This window comes from Capricornis sumatraensis, unplaced genomic scaffold (genome assembly GCF_032405125.1).
Source record: "Capricornis sumatraensis isolate serow.1 unplaced genomic scaffold, serow.2 scaffold52, whole genome shotgun sequence".
Taxonomy (NCBI): domain Eukaryota; kingdom Metazoa; phylum Chordata; class Mammalia; order Artiodactyla; family Bovidae; genus Capricornis; species Capricornis sumatraensis.
Genome location: NW_027184661.1, coordinates 19,657 through 47,063, shown reverse-complemented (window position 1 = coordinate 47,063; position 27,407 = coordinate 19,657). Strand labels below are relative to the sequence as shown.

General features: G+C 46.5%; 2 protein-coding genes across 2 annotated transcripts; both read right to left on the bottom strand.

Moving 5' to 3' along the window:
- Positions 1-6,963: 6,963 nt before the first annotated feature.
- On the bottom strand, positions 6,964-8,439 carry LOC138072483 (melanoma-associated antigen B2-like). The gene is made up of 2 exons (XM_068963525.1): positions 7,205-8,439; positions 6,964-7,012 (listed from the first exon to the last, which is right to left on the bottom strand). Exons 1-2 carry the CDS (start codon positions 8,437-8,439, stop codon positions 6,964-6,966), a joined length of 1,284 nt encoding a protein of 427 aa, XP_068819626.1.
- Positions 8,440-23,267: 14,828 nt separating this feature from the next.
- On the bottom strand, positions 23,268-24,743 carry LOC138072481 (melanoma-associated antigen B2-like). Its single transcript, XM_068963524.1, has 2 exons — positions 23,522-24,743; positions 23,268-23,338 (listed from the first exon to the last, which is right to left on the bottom strand). The coding sequence occupies exons 1-2, from the start codon at positions 24,741-24,743 to the stop codon at positions 23,268-23,270; spliced, it is 1,293 nt and encodes a 430-aa protein (XP_068819625.1).
- Positions 24,744-27,407: the final 2,664 nt, after the last annotated feature.

The window sequence follows — 27,407 nt, the reverse complement described above, 5'->3', positions numbered from 1 at the left end:
ACTTGATAAGCTGCAGTATATGTGGGAGCTGTGCCATTAGTATACTTGGACTCTGAAGCTAAACACATCTTTAATGAAAAGGAACAACATTTAAAATCAGAAGAAAGAAAAGTCTCCAATTTGTGCAAATTGTACAGGAACACAAATACGTTATATGCTGAATTTCCATGAGCCCCACCTTGGCCCTCCACTAGTGGGAAGATTGCCTGCTTTCTTGAAATGCAATGTGAAGTATCTGCTCAGACTTCACTAGGGGTGGGAGGAGCTTTGCACACGCTCTGGAAAGTGCACTGGCCCTGGCACCGTAGGAGCCTGGCTGCAGCTCTGGCTCTGGCTCTCTCTTTCAGCTCACAAAGCCTTTTCATACCAGAATGGGAAGGCACTGGACTTGGTATCATTGACATTAGCCCCAAACTCCCACATTCTTTTATATACCTCTATCTATCACAGAAGCATCCCTTATTAGTTTACAAAATTGTACTCAATTCCTTTTTATAGCTTCGTAGTACTCCACTCTGTGGATATATCATGTTGCCTCAATTAACATGTGCATGGACATTTACGTATTTTCCTATGGTTGTGGAGGTCTCTTCAGGGTTAATTTCGGAAAACACTGAATTACTGGCACATTTAATTTTCTGACATTACCATATTGTATTTACACTCTAATCTCATTCTTTGACATGTAGTTCTCAAAGAATGACATCAGCATATTCTCTAACACCATATACAAAAGTAAATGGAAAATGGATTAAAGACCTAGCTGTAAGAGTGGAAAGCATAAAACTCTTAGAAGATAAAAAGAGCAGAACACCCTTTGACATAAATTTTAATAATATTTTTTTGGATCTGTCTCCTAAAGCTAGGGAAATAAAAGCAAAAATAAATAAATGGGCTGTAATTAAAGTTAAAAGCTGTTGCACAGCAAAGGAAGCCATCAAAAAAAAAAAAAAAGAAAAGCCAACCTGCTATATGGGAGAAAATATTTGCCAATGATATCACCAATAAGGGGTTAATATCCAAGATATATAAACAGTTTACATAACAGTTTAAAAACAACAATCAAGATAAAGATGGCAGAAGACTTAAATACACATTTTTCCAAAGAAGACATATAAACGGCTGAGAGGCACATGAAAAGATGTTCAACATCGTTAATCATCATATGAATGCAAATTAAACCCACAATGAGGTATTTCCTCACACCTATCAGAAGGGCTATCATCCCAAAGGAAGAGAAGTGACAAATGCTGGTGAGCATGTGGACAAGATCTGTACACTGTTGGTGGGAATGTCAATGAGTCCTATTGTGTTATTCAAAGTTTACAGTATCGTACCTAACGGAGTAAGAAATAGCTGTGAATCATTGGTGATCACAGTTTTTGAGATAACACTTTAGTATAGAAACTGTTCATCATAGATGCATAGTGCTATTCATGATCCATGTCTGTGTGTGTGTGTTGTTCTTACCAATACAAGTGCAGCTGATCTAAGTTTCATGCTTACCTGTGGTACTTGAATTTCTTAATTGGATTCTGGACCTTCTATAAAGGTTATTTTGCTACTTATATACTGTTAAAATCTGGGCTGCGGAGGGGAAACAGGGGCTGGGAATTCCTGTTCCCCTCTATTGCAGATGCCACACAGACAAGACCTTTATTTTTTTTTTTTTAATTTCCTGATATGAACAATTTCACTCACTGTCCATTATCATTGGCAAGAATCTACCAATTCTCTTGTCATGTCATCTTGTTCTGAACCACCAAAGGAGATTCAAGGATTTCTGATTCAATAAAAACACCTTTGTGCTTATACTGAATTACAGCAATAAATGGGATATACTTTGTTTATAAACACAAAAATGGAAGTCAAATTAACCTTCAGTTACAAGAAGCGTATTCCAATAGTGCCAGAAAGAAAGCCCTAAACAGAAAAAGATACATCTCCCAGTTACTGAGGCCAAGCAAGAACAAAAAAAGACATAAAATGTGCTCCCTTCAGATCCACCTTGGCACTCAATTACTTGGAATACTTACTTCTCTTTTCAATCCCAAGATGAAGGATCTGCCCTGGATGTCACTATGTGCGAGGAGCTGGCAGACTTGGTTCTGGAACGTGCCCGGCCCATGGCAGTAGCGCTCTGTCTCTCAGCTCTCGAGGCCTCTCTCTACCTCATCCTATGATGGAATTCAGGACCTCCCAGGGCTGACAGCACGAAGTGGACGCTACAGAACCCCAGTGGTTCTGGGTGGCTATTTCTTTCACTTCTTTTTAAGGGGCCTCACATATAGGTTTGACAGTTGCTACTCTGACCTGAGATTGCCCTCCTTAGACCAAAGGTCTCAAGTCCCTGACGACTGTCCTGAGACAACAGAGAAAAGAGATGCTCAGCTTGAGAGCTCTGCCCGAAGGCTTCTTACACCTCATATTCTGGGCTGTTGCTTTCCTCAGTCCAGTTGCATGGGTGTCTTCCTAAAGGCCCTTGCCCCTTTGATTAAAGCCTTCTTGGGAAATGCCACATCCCTGGAAGGCTCTGAGTACTTTCTCTCCTGCAGACCTTGCAGAGAAGGAATCCCTGTCCTAGGAGTGATAAGAGATAGGAAATCCATGGCATAAGTAAGGGGGCCCAGGTAGAGACCTGTGAGAGAAACAAAACGTGGTAACCTGTCCCTTCTCTCCTTCAGCCAGACTTCTCAGGCAACCTCTGTTCTAATCAATAACCTTTATATTTTAGATCTAACAGATTTCTTTTATACAAAGGAATGGCTGTGAGATGAGGTTTTTGAGTCCCTTACTGATCTTATAAGCTTATCTAAAACTGAAAACTTTCAGAGCTTTTAAGATGTTTGAACCCCCATGTGTGTGGGCAGATGATCCTATTGCCAGCAAATACTCTCTCTTTTTTCCTCTCTTCATATGTCATATTTATTTTGGCATTACTATTATTATTGCTCTGGCTATGGATTACAATATAATAGTTTGACCTGAGAGTCCCTCTTCTTAATGCTTCATACATTTCACAGTAATGAGAATAAAAAGGGAAGTAAGGGCACAAGTCAGACCAGGCTTGCAGGAGTGAGAGGGTGAGCTTCAGACTAACTCAGATCAAGGGCCTGTGACCATCCCTGTCACTTAAACAGCCATGGAAAAGTTTGTCATATCGGTAAACTCTCTGAGAGTGCCTTGGGTTCTTTAACTGTGAAGGGAGTTTGACAAGCCCTGTCTGGAAGGACTGCTGGCATGTGGTGGTAACTGTAAAGCATCTGCCACAGTGCCTGGCAGGCACCATGACCCTCCCTTCTCATGACTTTCTAGAACTGACATCAAAGGGTAGGGCATGACTCTCCTTTGTCCCCTCTATTCAGGGATGAGTAGACCCACAGTCTCTGCTCGGGCTTCACAATTTGACTTCTGGTGGGGCCTGGGGAATCCCCTCCTTCTTGACCTGAGGCCTATCTCCTCATACCTCCCTGTGAGCCTGGAGGAGGAAATAAGGCGGCCTTATCTAGCCACCCCTACCCATAGTCTCACAAGAACGAGCGCTGTGGCAAGCTCCCTGAGGATGACAGACGGTTCCTCTCAGGGTCCAAAATCAGGGTTCCAAATTGACTCTCAGCCAAGCCCAAGACTCCCCCTTCTGTTGACATGGGAACACCACCATCGGACCAAAACCCTAACGTTCCTGCTACTCCTCGGTCAGAGCTGAAGGGCCCCTTGGCCTGGTAAATCGGCGTGAGGCCTTCTGGGCTGAGAGTAGGGAACATACTGTGTGGCCATCCTGGTATTTGTGTTCCCACGTTCTTGCTGTCCTCACCGTCTTGGAAACATTCCCCAGCTGGAAACATTCCCTGACTTGCCTTAAAGCTTCTGCACCCAGGCCGGTAATTCCCTGATCCCTGAGGAAGAGGAGTTTGCCTCATAGGGCCACCACAGGCCATGGTCTTCTGACGCTAAGAATAATGGAAGGAATATGTTCTGCCCCCACTGTTTTGAGGAGGGTGGTCTTTTCAAGTCTTCACAGTTCTTACCTTGACTTCTGGCACAATGTGGAAATCATCCTTCTGCTGAGCTTCGGCTGCTCCCTTTGATCAGGATGAGGTTCCTTACCTCCATGTGATCCTCTGGGAGGAAGTGAGGAGGGCTCACCACGTCACCCGGCCTAAGTGGCACAGTCTCAGGCCCGACAACAGGGACAGTGCCCTCTGTAGCCCCCTTCTTTCTGGGAGGGATCCTTCGCTGTCAGTCTGTATCATCAGTTGACTCCTGTTAGGAACTGGGTACCCCTCCTCAGCTGATACAGGCTCCCTCCATTAGCCCAAGGACTTTAAAGCCCTGAAGCCATTCGCCGTCAGAAAATAAGGGATAAACCTAGTCTGAAAGCCCTGCCTGTTCCCTCCCAGGGCCCATTACATTTGTAGGCCTTTCTGAGAATTTATCTGTAATGGATTAGTTGGTTGCCACACTCTTCATACAGGACTGTACAAATGTCATGCCTGGGATTTCCACTCTCTGATGAAGAGCCAGCCTATAAACCAAGGTCGTCTCCTTGAAACCCTCCAGGCAGAAGTCAGGAGGCCCTTGACTTGGCCAGCACTTACCTATGCCTCCCAGGGCTAGCTGGAGAGGAGGGACTAAGTGCAGCCCTGTCGGCTGTGGATTCAGGGGCTTCGTGTCCACACCCTGGGTCCTCACTTTGACTCTGCGCCCTTCCTGGGGCTCTATTCTCTACAGAATCCCAATGTCCCCAGCTTCCCAGGACCTGAGTTGCAAGTGTTAAGCACAGCAGCCCAGATAGTTCTGGACTTCATGGGCTTGCCAATGAGGACGCGTCTTAAGGATCCTACTGTTCTGGATGGGTCTTTCCATCACCCTCATTCAGGTTAATCACCATCATTTCTGAGAGACTGATTCTCCCTACCAACCTCAGAACTCTGCGCCGAGACCAAGTTTCTTAGGTCTCCGAGAAGCCTGAAGAATAAGTGAGGCTATGCTAATAGGCTAACCCTAACAGTTCTGAATTCCTCTGTGTCTGAGATCAGAAGGGAGTCCTGTCCCAGTCACCACCATCCCCCATATTCTTGCATCTTGCTCTCCTCAACCCTCCTACATGGAGGTCTTGCTTTCTGTGTCTTGGATTAAAGGCCTTTGGGGAAATTCCACGTCTCTACAAACTCTTCAGCTATGTTTGCTCTGCAGTGCTACAGAGAATGGGTCCCTGTCCCAGGAGTGATGGGAGATGGAGAAGCTATAGTCCAAGGCAGGAGTCCCTGGACAGGTGGTAGTCCTTTAGGGAGAAAAAAGTAGATCAATCTATCTGCTCAGCCACGTGAAGATCCTCATGTCATTTCTGTTCTGACAGGTTTACTTTCTACAGGGAAGAGACTGTAAGGATGGCATGGCGACTCCTTGGTCTTCAGAGGTTATCTAACATGGCCAGTGTACACACTAATACTGTCCCTGAATATTGTTTTTTTTCACTTATCTATGAGTAGTGAGTAAGGGATACATATCTTTGGTTAAGGATACCTGGCATTCTTACTGCACTGGCTACATATTTTGATCCAGTAGCTTGAGCACAAGGGCAATCTTTTCTATCACCTAGGACAAATTATGGAGTCCTGAGAAAAGCACTGAAATAAAAGATACAGGGTGGGGACTTTCCTGGTGGTCCAATGGCTAGGACTCCAGGCTCCCGATGCAGGGGGCCCAGGTTTGATCCCTGGTCAGGGAACTAGACCACACGTGCAGCAACTAAGATCCAGCACAGCTAAATTAATAAATAAATAAAAATAAACAAAGAAATGTCAAATGCTAAAAGTACTTGTTAAAAAAAAAAAAGACAAGGGTATGTCTCAGGTTGGGGGGGAGAACAACATTATGTGTGCCAAAGTAGTTCAGAGCAGGAGTCTATCGCCTGCTGTCATTTACCAGCATTATGTATTTAAGCACAAAACCAAACTCTATGAGCCTTGGGCTCTCCACTGTGAAGGAAGTTTGATAAGCCCTTTCTTGTCAGATTGCTGGAATATAGGTATTTATGGAAAGCTTCTGTCATGGCGCCTGTCTCTATTGAGACATTAGGAGCAACAGCAGTTATTACTATGAGTATCTTGACCTCAGATGTTGCATCAGCTGGATTTTTTTTCAATCTATCAGATGTCAGAAACTATGAAGCGTTCCAACGGGGAAAAGAAAAGACCCAACCTCCCAAATCAGCCAAAATTCAGCTAAGCAATGAAACCAAAGTAATATGTTCTCTCCGACCCCTCTTTACCCTGCTTCTTTCTTGTTCTTCGTGAAGTAGAGAGTATCTCAGCCTCTTCCATAGAATGACAGCATCTCTGAGAAACTATCATGAATGCACAGAGGCTAAGACTTCTTTTGACTAAACATCACCAGTACAAGCATGAAGACTTCTGAAGAGCAGATTCTCAATGGTTGTGTAAACAAGAGGCCCGAATAAATCATTTGCTGTAATTTATATTCTCAAACATTCTTGAAAACCATAAAGCATAAGCAGAGGCAAGTATGTGTCTTTTACATTTACAAAGAGGGAGACTAACCAGAGAGTAAAGCAAGCCAAAAACTGTAGGAATTTCAGCTATCTCCCTAACAATGTATTAATGCTCTGAGCCTCAATTAGTGTGGTGTTTTTTGCATTTCTAAGGACACTCTTATCCTAAAGTGATGTTATTCTCACCCTGGATCACAAAGGTGATGTGAGGATTTCCAATATTTATTTGAGAAAACAAAATTTTTGCTCCTAAATCTGACAAACAGCAAACTGTGTGTGACCCATGTTATTCACATGCTTATAATCATGAATCTAAATGACCTTTCTGTTGAAAAATTTTAAGAACTGAAAATTGGAGGAAATACAGTCAACAAGTTATTGATGCATTTCAGGAACACAGATTGAAAGGCTTCTCCATGCACAAAGTGAACAATGAGCTTCAGACCACACTAGGGGCGAGATGAGCGGCTGGATGCGGCCCTGAGGCGCGCAGTGGTCAAAGCTGAAGGCCCAGCAGCAGCTGAGGGTGCAGTGCCAGGCCAGGCTGAAGCAGAAGGGCCGGCAGCGGCTGAGGGTGCAGTGCCAAGCCTGGCCGAAGCAGAAGGGCCAGCAGCGGCTGAGGGTGCAGTGCCAGGCCAGGATGAAGCAGAAGGGCCAGCAGCGGCTGAGGCAGCAATGCCAGGCTTGGTCGAAGCAGAAGGGCCAGCAGCGGCTGAGGCAGCAATGCCAGGCTTGGTCGAAGCAGAAGGGCTAGCGCTGGCTGAGGCAGCAGTGCCAGGCCGGGCTGAAGCAGAAGGGCCAGCACCGGCTGAGGGTGCAGTGCCAGGCCTGGCTGAAGCAGAAGGGCCAGCAGCGGCTGAGGCAGCAGTGCCAGGCCTGAGTGAGGCAGAAGGGCCAGACCTGGCTGCCCCTCTGTCTCCGGTGCTCTCTACCTCCTCTCTCCAAGCCTCCTCATACTGTGGCAGGAAGGCAGTATGACCCGAATCCTTGACCTTGGCCAAAAACTGCAGGACTTTCATCTTGCTGGTTTCTGTGAGCAATTTAGGACCCCACAGGAACTCATAGCGAGGGGGATCACTGCCGGGCACCTGGCAGTACTCCAGATACCCTTCCCGCACCAGATCTTCTGTGATGAGTTTCCTGGGCTCTCCAAAGATGAAGTGACTTCTCCCATCATAGATGCCCAGCATATTCAGGAACTTCCAGATCTTCTCCTCAGGGGCGTGGTTGCCATTCAGGTAGATGACACCCAGCAGAGGCATCAGAAGACCATTCTTCGGCAGCCCCCAGTCACCTCTCATAGACTCACTGTCGCTGAGATCTAGGTTGCTCACCAGGGTATAGCAGTGACTGTTGGGCCTGACTTCCTTCAGCACCAGGCCAAACACCAGCTCCATGTGCTCAGAGGCCCTGCTAAGGATCTCAGGGAATTGCTCCCTGTACCTTCTAGTGACTGCCTTCAGCATTTCAGACCTCTTAATGAGCGCCCTCATCTTATACTTACACAGCATGTACTGCACCAACATCTCTGCCTTCCAGGTCAGAAGATCTGTATGAGAGCTCTCAGCAGCAGCTGAGGCCTGGGAGGAATTTTCCCCTTCCTGAACTTGGCCCTCAGCACCTACACCAGATCTCGAGCGTGCTGCGCGCCCGACACCAGATCTCGAGCGTGCTGCGCGCCCGACACCAGATCTTTTGCGTATAGCACCTGCAGCAGCACTGGTGGTGCCTTGGGCTCCCTGAGGCCCCTTGGAGGTGCCAGCAGCAGACGAGCTTGAGGGACCGCTCTCTGAATCAGGAGGGGAGGAGGAGGTGGTCTCTTCTCCCCCAGATGTGGTAGCCTGATCATGAAGACCCTGGGTCTCAGCTCGGGCCTGGCGATGTTTCTCACGAGCACGGTGCTTACTCTTCTGCCCACAAGGCATGATGGCTATGGTCAGGGACCGCAGGCACGAATCTGGGCCAATAGACAGGAAGTTGGGGAACCTAGAGGATGGAGAATGAGCTGACATGAGCACCTTAAAACAGGGAGATTCTGCATTGGCTTAATCAAAGGCCGCCTCTGCAGGTGTCCTTGAGGACTCTGCCCTAGGAACCCACAAGGCTCCTGTTGTCCTGCTTAGCCTTTCCCCACACAATCCCACAGAGGAAGAATAGAGGCCGTACTTTTCCTCTGCGACCTCTCAGCCCTGCTTTGCATTCACTCAGGTGCCAGCAGGTGCCAGCAGTGGGGTTTTCTAAGTTCTACTTCACTGTTATCACGTCAAGTCCTGGCGGAGCCTTGGCACCCTTCCCTCTGCTACACTGATGCCGACACTTTAGGCCTCCCCATGATCCAGAGATAAGTGAAGGAATGCCTCAGTCCACCTCCCTGCCAGGAGATAGACAACCAGTGCTGAGAGCTCATTAGGGTCTTTTCTACCCTGAGTTCACTGGGATCATCATGCAAGGTCCTTACCTCGGCTCCTTAAAACATTGGGCACCATTATCCATTTGCGGGCTGCTGTCTGCACCTTCAGACTAGACATTTCCCCTCCCGCAGACTTTGTATAATACAGTAAAGAAGGTGCTGAGCCTCACAGCCCTTCCCTGAGATTTCCTGGGCTGAAATCCGAGGGCTGGCATGGGTGCACTGATTACTCACTCCGGTTCCTTATTGAGCTCCTGGTAGAGAAGCTCAACTTTCTCCTGAAGTGACGACTGCTTGATAGTAAAAGCCAGTCACTCGGTGTCCCAAAAGCAGGAAGTGAAGATGACCTTATCTTACCAAACACGGTCTCTTGAGAACAAAATCTGGTGCAGGCAGGTTGATGTCCCTGTGGACCCTCAAAAGATCCCAATTCAAGGTCTAAAATATTCTTTTGTTTCTGTTTTCTCCTATATGTCTTTTTGGAAATAAATTTATTTTTTACAATATTACAATATTAATTTATAATATTGTACCAGTTTCTGCCACACATCTGTATGAATCAGCTGTAGGTTTATCTTATGTCTCCTCCATCTTGAAACTCCCTCCCACGTCACACCCCTCTTAAGTTATCAAAGAACACTGGCTTTAAGATCCCTGGTCATAAAACTAATTCCCACTGGTTATCTATTTTCCATATGGTTATATGTACCTTTTCAATGTTAATCTCTCAATCTGCCCCTCGCTCTCCTTCCCCTACTGTGTCCACGAGTGTGTTCTCTAGGTCTGAATCTCCAGGCTGCCCTGCAAATAGGTTCATCAGTACCATCTTTCTGGATTCCATATATATGCATTAATATATGATATTGGCTTTCCTCTTTCAGACTTAATTCACTCTGCATAAAAAAACTAGGAATAAAACTATCACATGAGCAAACAATGCCACTACTGGGCATATATCCTGAGGAAACGGTAATGGAAACAGACACCTGTACTCATGTTCACTGCAGCAGTCTTTACCATGGCCAGAACACAGAAGCAACCAAGGCCTACATTTGACTCATGACAGGGTGGAAGATTTCTCCCTCTGCTGACCACTCCATTCAGACCAAGACCCTGACTTCCACATTAGCCCACAATGGGATTCAACATGTATCCTTGAGGTCTCCCAGGGACGAAGACAGGGAGATGTGGTCCGAATGACGTGGTGTGGAACATCCACAGCCCCCCAACGTTCTCACCATCCACCAGGAAACCGCAAACCCTCCCTTGCCAACCTGTGGCTGCCCTCACTGACCTGGTCTCTCACTTCCCTGAGATGTCCCGGGAAGTGTCATGTCAAAACGCCTGATTCTCCCAGTCCTGAAAATAGGACTGGCGCTTTATGTGGCTCCATTTCTTATGGGAGGAGCCCCCATCCTTACTAGCATCACAGCCATTAATATTGTTGAGGACTACGTCCCTTTGTTGACCTGGGTCTATTCCATTAGAACAAGGCTCTCACTTCCCCAAAACCAGCTCCAGTGGACACCAGGGGGCACCACAGTTGGCCAGCTCTACCCGGGGCCTCCTAGAGCCCAGTATAGGGAGGCCGCTCAGACTGGCCCCCTTGCAGTGTCAAAGTCTGCTCATCAGCCCTCAGGGCCCTCCTCTAGGACCTAGAGCTTCTCTGGGGGTACAATCCGGGCCTACCCCCCACAGACTAACGCCTTAGCCTGAGAAACTCTAGCGCACATTCAGCCGATAGCGCTGAGGGACTCATAAGAGCCATATCACAGGGGTGGGATGTGGATGGGTCACTTTTATTGCTGGGAGGGTTGGGAAAGTCCCTTCAGCTCCATTCAGGTCCTCACCTTGGTTCCGGACGAGTCCTGGACACTAAGTCTCCGCCAAACGGTCGCCCCAGCTACCGGCCGATCCGTTCGCTTTCAAAGCGGAAGTGGAGGGGAGCTGCGTAGGGTCCTACGTGGGGTCTCCCAGGGATGACGGCAGGGGCAGCGTGCTACGGGAACCCTGGTAGCTCAATATTCATCCGTCCTCGCGTCCGCCTTGTGCAGTGTATCAGAGCCCAGGATGCCTCCTTGTATGAACCGAAGTCTTCCAGCTCCCAGACAAAGCCCTCGCCTTCCCAAGTCCCCAGTGGTGGGAGGTCAGCTCTGCTCTAAGCATCTCTGCTTGTCAGGTGGGTTGCCACTCTGTGAGCCTCCTTCGTTGGGGGAGAGATCCTCCCACTAGAACTGATGGTCCTCACCTTAAGTCCTGTTAGGGTCAACACACCCCCATCTGCAGATCTCGGGTCTGATCTGGCTAGAGGAGACTCCGCCCTCCCTAATATCACACAGGTTGAAGGAGGGGATCACTCAGAAGTAGCTTTGGGGGCTTCACAGAGCTAAGAATTTACAGAATTCGGATTGGCTCCCTCTGCAGGCGTCCCCGTTAACACTCAGCATCACATGTGAGGTCCTCCTTGGACTCAGGTCCCTCCCTCTGCGAAACTGCGGCTGATTGTATTAGACAGAGGTCTCACTTCGCTAAGACTGTCTAGACTGAAATCAACCTGACATCTGTGCCCAGGGCTTCCTGGGGTCCACAGCATCAGTGATTTTCCAGGGCCTCCTTTTGTGTATAGTGTGTGTATAGTGTGTATAGTGTATAGTGTGTGTATAATGTATAGTGTGTGTATAGTGTGTATAGAGTATAGTGTGTGTATAGTGTGTATAGTGTGTATAGTGTATAGTGTGTGTATAGTGTGTATAGTGTATAGTGTGTATAGTGTGTATAGTGTATAGTGTGCCTATAATGTGTGTATAGTGTGTGTATAGTTTGTATAGTGTATAGTGTGTGTATAGTGTGTATAGTGTATAGTGTGTGTATAGTGTGTATAGAGTATAGTGTGTGTATAGTGTGTATAGTGTGTATAGTGTATAGTGTGTCTATAATGTGTGTATAGTGTGTGTATAGTGTGTATAGTGTATAGTGTGTGTATAATGTATAGTGTGTATATAGTGTGTATAGAGTATAGTGTGTGTATAGTGTGTATAGTGTGTATAGTGTATAGTGTGTGTATAGTGTGTATAGTGTATAGTGTGTATAGTGTGTATAGTGTATAGTGTGTCTATAATGTGTGTATAGTGTGTGTATAGTGTGTATAGTGTATAGTGTGTGTATAGTGTGTATAGTGTATAGTGTGTGTATAGTGTGTATAGAGTATAGTGTGTGTATATTGTGTATAGTGTGTATAGTGTACAGTGTGTATAGTGTGTATAGAGGATAGTGTTTGTATAGTGTGCATAGTGTGTATAGTGTATAGTGTGTCTATAGTGTGTATAGTGTATAGTGTGCATAGTGTATAGTGTGTCTATAGTGTGTGTATAGTGTGTGTATAGTGTGTATAGTGTGTGTATAGTGTGTATAGTGTATAGTATGTGTATAGTGTATAGTGTGTGTATAGTGTATAGTGTGTATAGTGTATAGTGTGTCTATAGTGTGTGTATAGTGTGTGTATAGTGTGTATAGTGTGTATAGTGTGTAGAGTGTCTATAGTGTATAGTGTGTGTATAGTGTGTATAGTGTATAGTGTGTCTATACTGTGTATAGTGTATAGTGTGTCTATAGTGTGTATAGTGTATAGTGTGTGTATAGTGTGTGTATAGTGTGTATAGTGTATAGTGTGTGTATAGTGTGTATAGTGTATAGTGTGTGTATAGTGTGTATAGAGTATTTTGTGTGTATAGTGTGTATAGTGTATAGTGTGTGTATAGTGTGTATAGTGTATAGTGTGTATAGTGTGTATAGTTTATAGTGTGTCTATAGTGTGTATAGTGTATAGTGTGTCTATAGTGTGTCTATAGTGTGTGTATAATGTGTGTATAGTGTATAGTGTGTGTATAGTGTGTGTAGTGTATCGTGTGTGTATAGTGTGTGTAGTGTATAGTGTATAGTGTGTGTATAGTGTGTGTATAGTGTGTGTATAGTGTATAGTGTGTGTGTAGTGTGTGTATAGTGTGTATAGTGTATAGTGTCCACTCTCAGGTCCTCACGATGACACATGATGAACCCTGTAACTCCACTCTCTGCTTTATGAAGCTTTTTCTCTTCCATCAAGGTCCTAGTCTCCTGAGAATTCCAAGTTGGAAGTCAGGATGATCCTCATGTGATCCTAGTCCATCAGGGCCTCTGAGACTAGACAGTGGGGATGCAACTTGAGTCCTTCCGATTCCTCTTGCTTAACATCCTCACTACATCTACCACAGCCTGGGACTGCTCCTTCTACTGATCTAAGATTCCTATTCTTAGGCTTTGGGGAACCACATTATTCAGGGGTGATTGTCTCCTCAGTCCTCCTTCATGGAGGTTCCCATATCAGCTTCTGTCCCTTGATTAAAGGCTTCCTGGGGAATGCATATTCCTACAAACAGTGAGCAGTTACCCTCTAGCAAATCTTGGAGAAAATGGGTCTCAGTCCCAAACGTGATGTAAGATTAGGAAAATGCAGTAGAAATTAAGGAACTCAGCACAGATGTTATGATGACAAAGAGATCTAGGTGATATATTCCTGCTCTTCAGCCACATTTAGGTTGTGTGCTTAATTGCTCAGTCATGTCCCACTGTTTGTGACGCCATGTACTGTAGTCCACCAGGCTCCTCTGTCCATGCAGATTCTCCAGGCAAGAATACTGAAGTGTGTTTCATGCCCTCCACCAGGGATTCTGCCCAACCCAGAGATCGAACCCAGGTCTCCCGTATTGCAGGCGCATTCTTTACCATCTGAGTCACCAGACTTAGGGTAGTTCTAAAATATTTACTCTCGGCACCTCCCTGTTGGTCCAGTGGTTTTGCGCTCCCAATGCAGGGTCCTAGGTTTGATCCCTAGTCAGGCAACTTGATCCCACATGCCACAACTAAAACTCTCACATCCGACAACTAAGAGTTCTCGTGCCACAACTAAAATCTCACATTTCATAACTAAAGAGCCTGCATGTGGCAACAAAGATTCCAAGTGTCACAACTAAGACCCAGAGCAGTCAAAAAATAAGTAGAAATAACTATTTTTAATTAAAACAAAGAAAATGTTTACTGTCTACATAGAAGGTCAGAGCCAGGTAATCTTGTAAGCCCTCGATCACTTGAGGCTGTCTGAATTTGCACCTGCAGATGATCACATGCTTACTGAGCAGTGTCTCCTGCTCTCCTTTATTCACACCTCTTTATTATTTTGGAGTTTGTATTGCCTTGGCTAGGTGTTCCATCCCAGTGTTTTCATCACAGAGTCCTTCTTTCTGTCACTCAAGATACATTTTGGAGTGCTAGAAGACAGTGAATTAACTGACTCATGAGCACCTCAGGCCGGGACAAGGGGAAGGCTGCACGCTGTGCACAAATTCAGACCAGCGCTCCAGTCCCAGCTCTGGCTCTTATCAGTTGTGTCGACTTGGGTCCATCCCCAACTCGGGGAGCCTCAGGTGAAGTGGCTTTGGTAGGGCTAGTGGCATGGTGCTAAAGCACCTGGCACAGTGCCTGGACCACACTGAGACTTTACACAATATCTGTTTTTCCTATGATTATGATTCTTTTCATCCTGGAGGATACCACCGACCCTGATGAAGTTCTTAAATCCAGGAGATGGCAGAGAATCTGTGGCATTCTTGGACATGGAACACCAAATCAGTCCAAAATGCTCTTTAGAAAGAATCCTTCATTTCCACTACTAAATCATATTTTGAGTGTGGAGGTAGTATTTTAACTGAACGAAATTCCAAGAATCTAAATTTGATTCCAAGACTAATTTTGTCTTCCTTCCCGGCTGCTCTTTCATCTGAACAACTCCTAGAGACTTCCTTAGTGGTCCAGGGGCTAAGACTCTGCACTCCCAATGCAGGAGGCCTGGGTTCCACCGCTGATCAGGGAACTAGGTCCCAAATGGCACAGCTTTGCCGCAACTAATAGTTCACACGCCACAGCTGAAGGTCGTATATGCCACAACTGAAACATTCCCCATGCCGCAACTAAAGAACTCTCAGGCTGCAAGGAAGATCAAGGATCCTGCGTGCCAAAGACAAGACCAAGCATAGCCAAATAAATAAGTAACTAAATAAAATAAGCCCCTATCTTCATCAATTTCACCGTCACCTAAACTATACTCACCTCACAGAGTTTGGTGGAATTATCAACATAGGCAAAAACGCTGAATGGAATGCCCTTTCAATAAAATGAGCTGTTTCCACGACTCACAGCAAAGAGTGTCAGCCCACTGGCTTCTGAGTTTCCGGTTTCATTCTACTATTACTTTTTTCAGAGAAGCTCCTTGGAGATGATGTGCATGAAACATCTCGGTTGTGCACTGTGTTCACGGGCACTGGGACAGGAGCTCAGGGCACATTCCACCCCCACCCCAGGCGGGATTTCTCTCTCGTCTACTCATGTTGCTCTTTAGTCACCCGGTCGTGTCTGACCCTTTTCTACCCCATGCACTGAACAGACTGCCCTGTCCATGGGACTCTCCAGGCAAAAATACTGGACTGGGTAGCCATTTCCTCCTTCAGGGGATCTTCCTGACCCAGGGATTGAACCCACGTCTCCTGCAGTGGCAGGCGGGTTCTTTAGCACCGAGCTGCTTGGGATGTTGATAATTGAAAAGGAATTGTTCAGGGTAGTTTTCCATTCCAGGCTTAAGTCTCTCATCTTTGAGACCCACCATCTGAGGGTCTGGCCTCTATTTAGTGTTTCCACAGCCTCCCCGGTGAGCTCGCCATGTAGCCTAACTTAAAACTACCTTCCACCGCCAGACTTTTATTGCCCTAAAGTCTCCAAGTACCTTGCCTCAGTGTATTTACACTAGACTCCTCATGAGGAAGCCCTCAATCCTCTCACCTCCTTACACCTTATTTTTATTGGGCCCCTAGATCTCAGGTCACCAGCTACTTTATATGAAGGCTGCTCTTAGACTCTAGAATTCTATAAGAAGGGGTTGAGTTTAGTTTTCTTAGCATCCTCAAAACCACCCAGAAGCCTTCCAAAGAGAAGATGCTAAGTTCATATTTGAACAACTATCGTGCAAATGTGCAAGAAAGCAATATTACTGGGATTTCACTTCTCCCACATTCTTAAATAACCTAAGCCAATCCAGGTAAATAAACTTCAATTTTATAAAGAAAGACTAAAACAAATAAACCAAGAAGTGAATACCTCTTAAGATTTTTTTCGGTATCTGATAATCACACAGACTTCACTGTGGAAAAATTCCCATTTTCACAAAAACATCCATATTCCAATATCATGTTGTCTTATTCCAAATGATAAGAAATGATTCATGGATTTCATTCTGTGCTATGTACTATGAAAATTCTTATTTTTCAACTTGATAAGCTGCAGTATATGTGGGAGCTGTGCCATTAGTATACTTGGACTCTGAAGCTAAACACATCTTTAATGAAAAGGAACAACATTTAAAATCAGAAGAAAGAAAAGTCTCCAATTTGTGCAAATTGTACAGGAACACAAATACGTTATATGCTGAATTTCCATGAGCCCCACCTTGGCCCTCCACTAGTGGGAAGATTGCCTGCTTTCTTGAAATGCAATGTGAAGTATCTGCTCAGACTTCACTAGGGGTGGGAGGAGCTTTGCACACGCTCTGGAAAGTGCACTGGCCCTGGCACCGTAGGAGCCTGGCTGCAGCTCTGGCTCTGGCTCTCTCTTTCAGCTCACAAAGCCTTTTCATACCAGAATGGGAAGGCACTGGACTTGGTATCATTGACATTAGCCCCAAACTCCCACATTCTTTTATATATCTCTAACTATCACAGAAGCATCCCTTATTAGTTTACAAAATTGTACTCAATTCCTTTTTATAGCTTCGTAGTACTCCACTCTGTGGATATATCATGTTGCCTCAATTAACATGTGCATGGACATTTACGTATTTTCCTATGGTTGTGGAGGTCTCTTCAGGGTTAATTTCGGAAAACACTGAATTACTGGCTCAAATGTAAAAGCACATTTAATTTTCTGACATTACCATATTGTATTTACACTCTAATCTCATTCTTTGACATGTAGTTCTCAAAGAATGAAATCAGCATATTCTCTAACACCATATACAAAAGTAAATGGAAAATGGATTAAAGACCTAGCTGTAAGAGTGGAAAGCATAAAACTCTTAGAAGATAAAAAGAGCAGAACACCCTTTGACATAAATTTTAATAATATTTTTTTGGATCTGTCTCCTAAAGCTAGGGAAATAAAAGCAAAAATAAATAAATGGGCTGTAATTAAAGTTAAAAGCTGTTGCACAGCAAAGGAAGCCATCAAAAAAAAAAAAAAAAAGAAAAGCCAACCTGCTATATGGGAGAAAATATTTGCCAATGATATCACCAATAAGGGGTTAATATCCAAGATATATAAACAGTTTACATAACAGTTTAAAAACAACAATCAAGACAAAGATGGGCAGAAGACTTAAATACACATTTTTCCAAAGAAGACATATAAACGGCCGAGAGGCACATGAAAAGATGTTCAACATCGTTAATCATCATATGAATGCAAATTAAACCCACAATGAGGTATTTCCTCACACCTATCAGAAGGGCTATCATCCCAAAGGAAGAGAAGTGACAAATGCTGGTGAGCATGTGGACAAGATCTGTACACTGTTGGTGGGAATGTCAATGAGTCCTATTGTGTTATTCAAAGTTTACAGTATCGTACCTAACGGAGTAAGAAATAGCTGTGAATCATTGTGATCACAGTTTTTGAGATAACACTTTAGTATAGAAACTGTTCATCATAGATGCATAGTGCTATTCATGATCCATGTCTGTGTGTGTGTGTTGTTCTTACCAATACAAGTGCAGCTGATCTAAGTTTCATGCTTACCTGTGGTACTTGAATTTCTTAATTGGATTCTGGACCTTCTATAAAGGTTATTTTGCTACTTATATACTGTTAAAATCTGGGCTGCGGAGGGGAAACAGGGGCTGGGAATTCCTGTTCCCCTCTATTGCAGATGCCACACAGACAAGACCTTTATTTTTTTTTTTTTTTACATTTCCTGATATGAACAATTTCACTCACTGTCCATTATCATTGGCAAGAATCTACCAATTCTCTTGTCATGTCATCTTGTTCTGAACCACCAAAGGAGATTCAAGGATTTCTGATTCAATAAAAACACCTTTGTGCTTATACTGAATTACAGCAATAAATGGGATATACTTTGTTTATAAACACAAAAATGGAAGTCAAATTAACCTTCAGTTACAAGAAGCGTATTCCAATAGTGCCAGAAAGAAAGCCCTAAACAGAAAAAGATACATCTCCCAGTTACTGAGGCCAAGCAAGAACAAAAAAAGACATAAAATGTGCTCCCTTCAGATCCACCTTGGCACTCAGTTACTTGGAATACTTACTTCTCTTTTCAACCCCAAGATGAAGGATCTGCCCTGGATGTCACTATGTGCGAGGAGCTGGCGGACTTGGTTCTGGAACGTGCCCGGCCCATGGCAGTAGCGCTCTGTCTCTCTCAGCTCTCGAGGCCTCTCTCTACCTCATCCTATGATGGAATTCAGGACCTCCCAGGGCTGACAGCACGAAGTGGACGCTACAGAACCCCAGTGGTTCTGGGTGGCTATTTCTTTCACTTCTTTTTAAGGGGCCTCACATATAGGTTTGACAGTTGCTACTCTGACCTGAGATTGCCCTCCTTAGACCAAAGGTCTCAAGTCCCTGACGACTGTCCTGAGACAACAGAGAAAAGAGATGCTCAGCTTGAGAGCTCTGCCTGAAGGCTTCTTACACCTCATATTCTGGGCTGTTGCTTTCCTCAGTCCAGTTGCATGGGTGTCTTCCTAAAGGCCCTTGCCCCTTTGATTAAAGCCTTCTTGGGAAATGCCACATCCCTGGAAGGCTCTGAGTACTTTCTCTCCTGCAGACCTTGCAGAGAAGGAATCCCTGTCCTAGGAGTGATAAGAGATAGGAAATCCATGGCATAAGTAAGGGGGCCCAGGTAGAGACCTGTGAGAGAAACAAAACGTGGTAACCTGTCCCTTCTCTCCTTCAGCCAGACTTCTCAGGCAACCTCTGTTCTAATCAACAACCTTTATATTTTAGATCTAACAGATTTCTTTTATACAAAGGAATGGCTGTGAGATGAGGTTTTTGAGTCCCTTACTGATCTTATAAGCTTATCTAAAACTGAAAACTTTCAGAGCTTTTAAGATGTTTGAACCCCCATATGTGTGGGCAGATGATCCTATTGCCAGCAAATACTATCTCCTTTTTCCTCTCTTCATATGTCATATTTATTTTGGCATTACTATTATTATTGCTCTGGCTATGGATTACAATATAATAGTTTGACCTGAGAGTCCCTCTTCTTAATGCTTCATACATTTCACAGTAATGAGAATAAAAAGGGAAGTAAGGGCACAAGGTCAGACCAGGCTTGCAGGAGTGAGAGGGTGAGCTTCAGACTAACTCAGATCAAGGGCCTGTGACCATCCCTGTCACTTAAACAGCCATGGAAAAGTTTGTCATATCGGTAAACTCTCTGAGAGTGCCTTGGGTTCTTTAACTGTGAAGGGAGTTTGACAAGCCCTGTCTGGAAGGACTGCTGGCATGTGGTGGTAACTGTAAAGCATCTGCCTCAGAGCCTGGCAGGCACCATGACCCTCCCTTCTCATGACTTTCTAGAACTGACATCAAAGGGTAGGGCATGACTCTCCTTTGTCCCCTCTATTCAGGGATGAGTAGACCCACAGTCTCTGCTCGGGCTTCACAATTTGACTTCTGGTGGGGCCTGGGGAATCCCCTCCTTCTTGACCTGAGGCCTATCTCCTCATACCTCCCTGTGAGCCTGGAGAAGGAAATAAGGCGGCCTTATCTAGCCACCCCTACCCATAGTCTCACAAGAACGAACGCTGTGGCAAGCTCCCTGAGGATGACAGACGGTTCCTCTCAGGGTCCAAAATCAGGGTTCCAAATTGACTCTCAGCCAAGCCCAAGACTCCCCCTTCTGTTGACATGGGAACACCACCATCGGACCAAAACCCTAACGTTCCTGCTACTCCTCGGTCAGAGCTGAAGGGCCCCTTGACCTGGTAAATCGGCCTGAGGCCTTCTGGGCTGAGAGTAGGGAACATACTGTGTGGCCATCCTGGTATTTGTGTTCCCACGTTCTTGCTGTCCTCACCGTCTTGGAAACATTCCCCAGCTGGAAACATTCCCTGACTTGCCTTAAAGCTTCTGCACCCAGGCCGGTAATTCCCTGATCCCTGAGGAAGAAGAGGAGTTTGCCTCATAGGGCCACCACAGGCCATGGTCTTCTGAGGCTAAGAATAATGGAAGGAATATGTTCTGCCCCCACTGTTTTGAGGTGGGTGATCTTTTCAAGTCTTCACAGTCCTTACCTTGACTTCTGGCACAATGTGGAAATCATCCTTCTGCTGAGCTTCGGCTGCTCCCTTTGATCAGGATGAGGTTCCTTACCTCCATGTGATCCTCTGGGAGGAAGTGAGGAGGGCTCACCACGTCACCCGGCCTAAGTGGCACAGTCTCAGGCCCGACAACAGGGACAGTGCCCTCTGTAGCCCCCTTCTTTCTGGGAGGGATCCTTCGCTGTCAGTCTGTATCATCAGTTGACTCCTGTTAGGAACTGGGTACCCTTCCTCAGCTGATACAGGCTCCCTCCATTAGCCCAAGGACTTTAAAGCCCTGAAGCCATTCGCCGTCAGAAAATAAGGGATAAACCTAGTCTGAAAGCCCTGCCTGTTCCCTCCCAGGGCCCATTACATTTGTAGGCCTTTCTGAGAATTTATCTGTAATGGAGTAGTTGGTTGCCACACTCTTCATACAGGACTGTACAAATGTCATGCCTGGGATTTCCACTCTCTGATGAAGAGCCAGCCTATAAACCAAGGTCATCTCCTTGAAACCCTCCAGGCAGAAGTCAGGAGGCCCTTGACTTGGCCAGCACTTACCTATGCCTCCCAGGGCTAGCTGGAGAGGAGGGACTAAGTGCAGCCCTGTCGGCTGTGGATTCAGGGGCTTCGTGTCCACACCCTGGGTCCTCACTTTGACTCTGCGCCCTTCCTGGGGCTCTATTCTCTACAGAATCCCAATGTCCCCACCTTCCCAGGACCTGAGTTGAAAGTGTTAAGCACAGCAGCCCAGATAGTTCTGGACTTCATGGGCTTGCCAATGAGGACGCATCTTAAGGATCCTACTGTTCTGGATGGGTCTTTCCATCACCCTCATTCAGGTTAATCACCATCATTTCTGAGAGACTGATTCTCCCTACCAACCTCAGAACTCTGCGCCGAGACCAAGTTTCTTAGGTCTCTGAGAAGCCTGAAGAATAAGTGAGGCTATGCTAATAGGCTAAGCCTAACAGTTCTGAATTCCTCTGTGTCTGAGATCAGAAGGGAGTCCTGTCCCAGTCACCACCATCCCCCATATTCTTGCGTCTTGCTCTCCTCAACCCTCCTACATGGGGTCCTCATCTTGCTTTCTGTGTCTTGGATTAAAGGCCTTTGGGGAAATTCCACGTCTCTACAAACTCTTCAGCTATGTTTGCTCTGCAGTGCTACAGAGAATGGGTCCCTGTCCCAGGAGTGATGGGAGATGGAGAAGCTATAGTCCAAGGCAGGAGTCCCTGGACAGGTGGCAGTCCTTTAGGGAGAAAAAAGTAGATCAATCTATCTGCTCAGCCACGTGAAGATTCTCACGTCATTTCTGTTCTGATAGGTTTACTTTCTACAGGGAAGAGACTGTAAGGATGACATGGCGACTCCTTGGTCTTCAGAGGTTATCTAACATGGCCAGTGTACACACTAATACTGTCCCTGAATATTGTTTTTTTCACTTATCTATGAGTAGTGAGTAAGGGATACATATCTTTGGTTAAGGATACCTGGCATTCTTACTGCACTGGCTACATATTTTGATCCAGTAGCTTGAGCACAAGGGCAATCTTTTCTATCACCTAGGACAAATTATGGAGTCCTGAGAAAAGCACTGAAATAAAAGATACAGGGTGGGGACTTTCCTGGTGGTCCAATGGCTAGGACTCCAGGCTCCCGATGCAGGGGGCCCAGGTTTGATCCCTGGTCAGGGAACTAGACCACACGTGCAGCAACTAAGATCCAGCACAGCTAAATTAATAAATAAATAAAAATAAACAAAGAAATGTCAAATGCTAAAAGTACTTGTTAAAAAAAAAAAGACAAGGGTATGTCTCAGGTTGGGGGGGAGAACAACATTATGTGTGCCAAAGTAGTTCAGAGCAGGAGTCTATCGCCTGCTGTCATTTACCAGCATTATGTATTTAAGCACAAAACCAAACTCTATGAGCCTTGGGCTCTCCACTGTGAAGGAAGTTTGATAAGCCCTTTCTTGTCAGATTGCTGGAATATAGGTATTTATGGAAAGCTTCTGTCATGGCGCCTGTCTCTATTGAGACATTAGGAGCAACAGCAGTTATTACTATGAGTATCTTGACCTCAGATGTTGCATCAGCTGGATTTTTTTTCAATCTATCAGATGTCAGAAACTATGAAGCGTTCCAAGTGGGAAAAGAAAAGACCTAACCTCCCAAATCAGCCAAAATTCAGCTAAGCAATGAAACCAAAGTAATATGTTCTCTCCGACCCCTCTTTACCCTGCTTCTTTCTTGTTTTCGTGAAGTAGAGAGTATCTCAGCCTCTTCCATAGAATGACAGCATCTCTGAGAAACTATCATGAATGCACAGAGGCTAGCACTTCTTTTGACTAAACATCACCAGTACAAGCATGAAGACTTCTGAAGAGCAGATTCTCAATGGTTGTGTAAAACAAGAGGCCCGAATAAATCATTTGCTGTAATTTATATTCTCAAACATTCTTGAAAACCATAAAGCATAAGCAGAGGCAAGTATGTGTCTTTTACATTTACAAAGAGGGAGACTAACCAGAGAGTAAAGCAAGCCAAAAACTGTAGGAATTTCAGCTATCTCCCTAACAATGTATTAATGTTCTGAGCCTCTATTATTGTGGTGTTTTTTGCATTTCTAAGGACAATCTTATCCTTAACTGATGTTATTCTCACCCTGGATCACAAAGGTGATGTGAGGATTTCCAATGTTTATTTGAGAAAACAAAATTTTTGCTCCTAAATCTGACAAACAGCAAACTGTGTGTGACCCATGTTATTCATATGCTTATAATCATGAATCTAAATGACCTTTCTGTTGAAAAATTTTAAGAACTGAAAATTGGAGGAAATACAGTCAACAAGTTATTGATGCATTTCAGGAACACAGGTTGAAAGGCTTCTCCACGCACAAAGTGAACAATGAGCTTCAGACCACACTAGGGGCGAGATGAGCGGCTGGATGCGGCCCTGAGGCGCGCAGTGGTCAAAGCTGAAGGCCCAGCAGCAGCTGAGGGTGCAGTGCCAGGCCAGGCTGAAGCAGAAGGGCCAGCAGCGGCTGAGGGTGCAGTGCCAAGCCTGGCCGAAGCAGAAGGGCCAGCAGCGGCTGAGGGTGCAGTGCCAGGCCAGGATGAAGCAGAAGGGCCAGCAGCGGCTGAGGCAGCAATGCCAGGCTTGGTCAAAGCAGAAGGGCCAGCAGCGGCTGAGGCACCAATGCCAGGCTTGGTCGAAGCGGAAGGGCCAGCAGCGGCTGAGGCAGCAATGCCAGGCTTGGTCGAAGCAGAAGGGCCAGCGCTGGCTGAGGCAGCCATGCCAGGCCGGGCTGAAGAGGAAGGGCCAGCAGCGGCTGAGGCAGCAGTGCCAGGCCTGAGTGAGGCAGAAGGGCCAGCCCTGGCTGCCCCTCTGTCTCCGGTGCTCTCTACCTCCTCTCTCCAAGCCTCCTCATACTGTGGCAGGAAGGCAGTATGACCCGAATCCTTGACCTTGGCCAAAAACTGCAGGACTTTCATCTTGCTGGTTTCTGTGAGCAATTTAGGACCCCACAGGAACTCATAGCGAGGGGGATCACTGCTGGGCACCTGGCGGTACTCCAGATACCCTTCCCGCACCAGATCTTCTGTGATGAGCTTCCTGGGCTCTCCAAAGATGAAGTGACTTCTCCCATCATAGATGCCCAGCATATTCAGGAACTTCCAGATCTTCTCCTCAGGGGCATGGTTGCCATTCAGGTAGATGACACCCAGCAGAGGCATCAGAAGACCATTCTTCGGCAGCCCCCAGTCACCTCTCATAGACTCACTGTCGCTGAGATCTAGGTTGCTCACCAGGGTATAGCAGTGACTGTTGGGCCTGACTTCCTTCAGCACCAGGCCAAACACCAGCTCCATGCGCTCAGAGGCCCTGCTAAGGATCTCAGGGAATTGTTCCCTGTACCTTCTAGTGACTGCCTTCAGCATTTCAGACCTCTTAATGAGCGCCCTCATCGTATACTTACACAGCATGTACTGCACCAACACCTCTGCCTTCCAGGTCAGAAGATCTGTATGAGAGCTCTCAGCAGCAGCTGAGGCCTGGGAGGAATTTTCCCCTTCCTGAACTTGGCCCTCGGCACCTACACCAGATCTCGAGCGTGCTGCGTGCCCGACACCAGATCTCGAGCGTGCTGTGTGCCCGACACCAGATCTTTTGTGTATAGCACCTGCAGCAGCGCTGGTGGTGCCTTGGGCTCCCTGAGGCCCCTTGGAGGTGCCAGCAGCAGACGAGCTTGAGGGACCGCTCTCTGAATCAGGAGGGGAGGAGGAGGTGGTCTCTTCTCCCCCAGATGTGGTAGCCTGATCATGAAGACCCTGGGTCTCAGCCCGGGCCTGGCGACGTTTCTCACGAGCATGGTGCTTACTCTTCTGCCCACGAGGCATGATGGCTGTGGTCAGGGACCGCAGGCACGAGTCTGGGCCAATAGACAGGAGGTGTGGGCACCTGGAGGATGGAGAATGAGCTGACATGAGCACCTTAAAACAGGGAGATTCTGCATTGGCTTAATCAAAGGCCGCCTCTGCAGGTGTCCTTGAGGACTCTGCCCTAGGAACCCACAAGGCTCCTATTGTCCTGCTTAGCCTTTCCCCACACAATCCCACAGAGCAAGAATAGAGGCCGTACTTTTCCTCTGAGACCTCTCAGCCCTGCTTTGGATTCACTCAGGTGCCAGCAGGTGCCAGCAGTGGGGTTTTCTAAGTTCTACTTCAGTGTTATCACGTCAAGTCCTGGTGGAGCCTTGGCACCCTTCCCTCTGCTACACTGATGCCGACACTTTAGGCCTCCCCATGATCCAGAGATAAGTGAAGGAATGCCTCAGTCCACCTCCCTGCCAGGAGATAGACAACCAGTGCTGAGAGCTCATTAGGGTCTTTTCTACCCTGAGTTCACTGGGATCATCATGCAAGGTCCTTACCTCGGCTCCTTAAAACATTGGGCACCATTATCCATTTGCGGGCTGCTGTCTGCACCTTCAGACTAGACATTTCCCCTCCCGCAGACTTTGTATAATACAGTAAAGAAGGTGCTGAGCCTCACAGCCCTTCCCTGAGATTTCCTGGGCTGAAATCCGAGGGCTGGCATGGGTGCACTGATTACTCACTCCGGTTCCTTATTGAGCTCCTGGTAGAGAAGCTCAACTTTCTCCTGAAGTGACGACTGCTTGATAGTAAAAGCCAGTCACTCGGTGTCCCAAAAGCAGGAAGTGAAGATGACCTTATCTTACCAAACACGGTCTCTTGAGAACAAAATCTGGTACAGGCAGGTTGATGTCCCTGTGGACCCTCAAAAGATCCCAATTCAAGGTCTAAAATATTCTTTTGTTTCTGTTTTCTCCTATATGTCTTTTTGGAAATAAATTTATTTTTTACAATATTACAATATTAATTTATAATATTGTACCAGTTTCTGCCACACATCTGTATGAATCAGCTGTAGGTTTATCTTATGTCTCCTCCATCTTGAAACTCCCTCCCACATCACACCCCTCTTAAGTTATCACAGAACACTGGCTTTAAGCTCCCTGGTCATAAAACTAATTCCCACTGGTTATCTATTTTCCATATAGTAATATGTACCTTTTCAATGTTACTCTCTCAATCTGCCCCTCCCTCTCCTTCCCCCACTGCGTCCACGAATGTGTTCTCTAGGCCTGCATCTCCAGGCTGCCCTGCAAATAGGTTCATCACTACCATCTTTCTGGATTCCATATATATGCATTAATATATGATATTGGCTTTCCTCTTTCAGACTTAACTCACTCTGCATTAAAAACTAGGAATAAAACTATCACATGAGCAAACAATGCCACTACTGGGCATATATCCTGAGGAAACGGTAATGGAAACAGACACCTGTACTCATGTTCACTGCAGCAGTCTTTACCATGGCCAGGACACAGAAGCAACCAAGGCCTACATTTGACTCATGACAGGGTGGAAGATTTCTCCCTCTGCTGACCACTCCATTCAGACCAAGACCCTGACTTCCCCATTAGCCCACAATGGGAATCAACATGTATCCTTGAGGTCCCCCAGGGACGAAGACAGGGAGATGTGGTCCGAATGACGTGGTGTGGAACATCCACAGCCCCCAACGTTCTCACCATCCACCAGGAAACCGCAAACCCTCCCTTGCCAACCTGTGGCTGCCCCCACTGACCTGGTCTTCACTTCCCTGAGATGTCCCGGGAAGTGTCATGTCAAAACGCCTGATTCTCCCAGTCCTGAAAATAGGACTGGCGCTTTATGTGGCTCCATTTCTTATGGGAGGAGCCCCCATCCTTACTAGCGTCACAGCCATTAATATTGTTGGGGACTAGGTCCCTTCGTTGACCTGGGTCTATTCCATTAGAGCAAGGCTCTCACTTCCCCAAAACCAGCTCCAGTGGACACCAGGGGGCACCACAGTTGGCCAGCTCTACCCGGGGCCTCCTAGAGCCCAGTATAGGGGGGCCGCTCAGACTGGCCGCCTTGCAGTGTCGAAGTCTGCTCATCAGCCCTCAGGGCCCTCCTCTAGGACCTAGAGCTTCTCCGAGTGTTGAATCCGGGCCTACCCCCCACAGACCAACGCCTTAGCCTGAGAAACTCTAGCGCACATTCAGCCGATAGCGCTGAGGGACTCATAAGAGCCATATCACAGGGGTGGGATGTGGATGGGTCACTTTTATTGCTGGGAGGGTTGGGAAAGTCCCTTCAGCTCCATTCAGGTCCTCACCTTGGTTCCGGACGAGTTCTGGACACTAAGTCTCCGCCAAACGGTCACCACAGCTACCGGCCGATCCGCTCGCTTTCAAAGCGGAAGTGGAGGGAGGGGAGCTGCGTAGGGTCCTACGTGGGGTCTCCCAGGGATGACGGCAGGGGCAGCGAGCTACGGGAACCCTGGTAGCTCAATATTCATCCGTCCTCGCATCCTCCTTGTGCAGTGTATCAGAGCCCAGGATGCCTCCTTGTATGAACCGAAGTCTTCCAGCTCCCAGACAAAGCCCTCGCCTTCCCAAGTCCCCAGTGGTGGGAGGCCAGCTTTGCTCTGAGCATCTCTGCTTGTCA

Bases quoted from the DNA above. Each gene is read 5' to 3' on its own strand.
- LOC138072481 (XM_068963524.1), bottom strand. From the start codon at position 24,743: ATGCCTCGTGGGCAGAAGAGTAAGCACCATGCTCGTGAGAAACGTCGC. The intron at 23,339-23,521 runs GCCCTTCTGCTT...CTGCACCCTCAG, and splicing joins TGGTGCCTCAGCCGCTGCTG to CTGCTGCTGGGCCTTCAGCT.
- LOC138072483 (XM_068963525.1), bottom strand. From the start codon at position 8,439: ATGCCTTGTGGGCAGAAGAGTAAGCACCGTGCTCGTGAGAAACATCGC. The intron at 7,013-7,204 runs GACCAAGCCTGG...GCCTTCAGCTTT, and splicing joins GCTGCTGGCCCTTCTGCTTC to GACCACTGCGCGCCTCAGGG.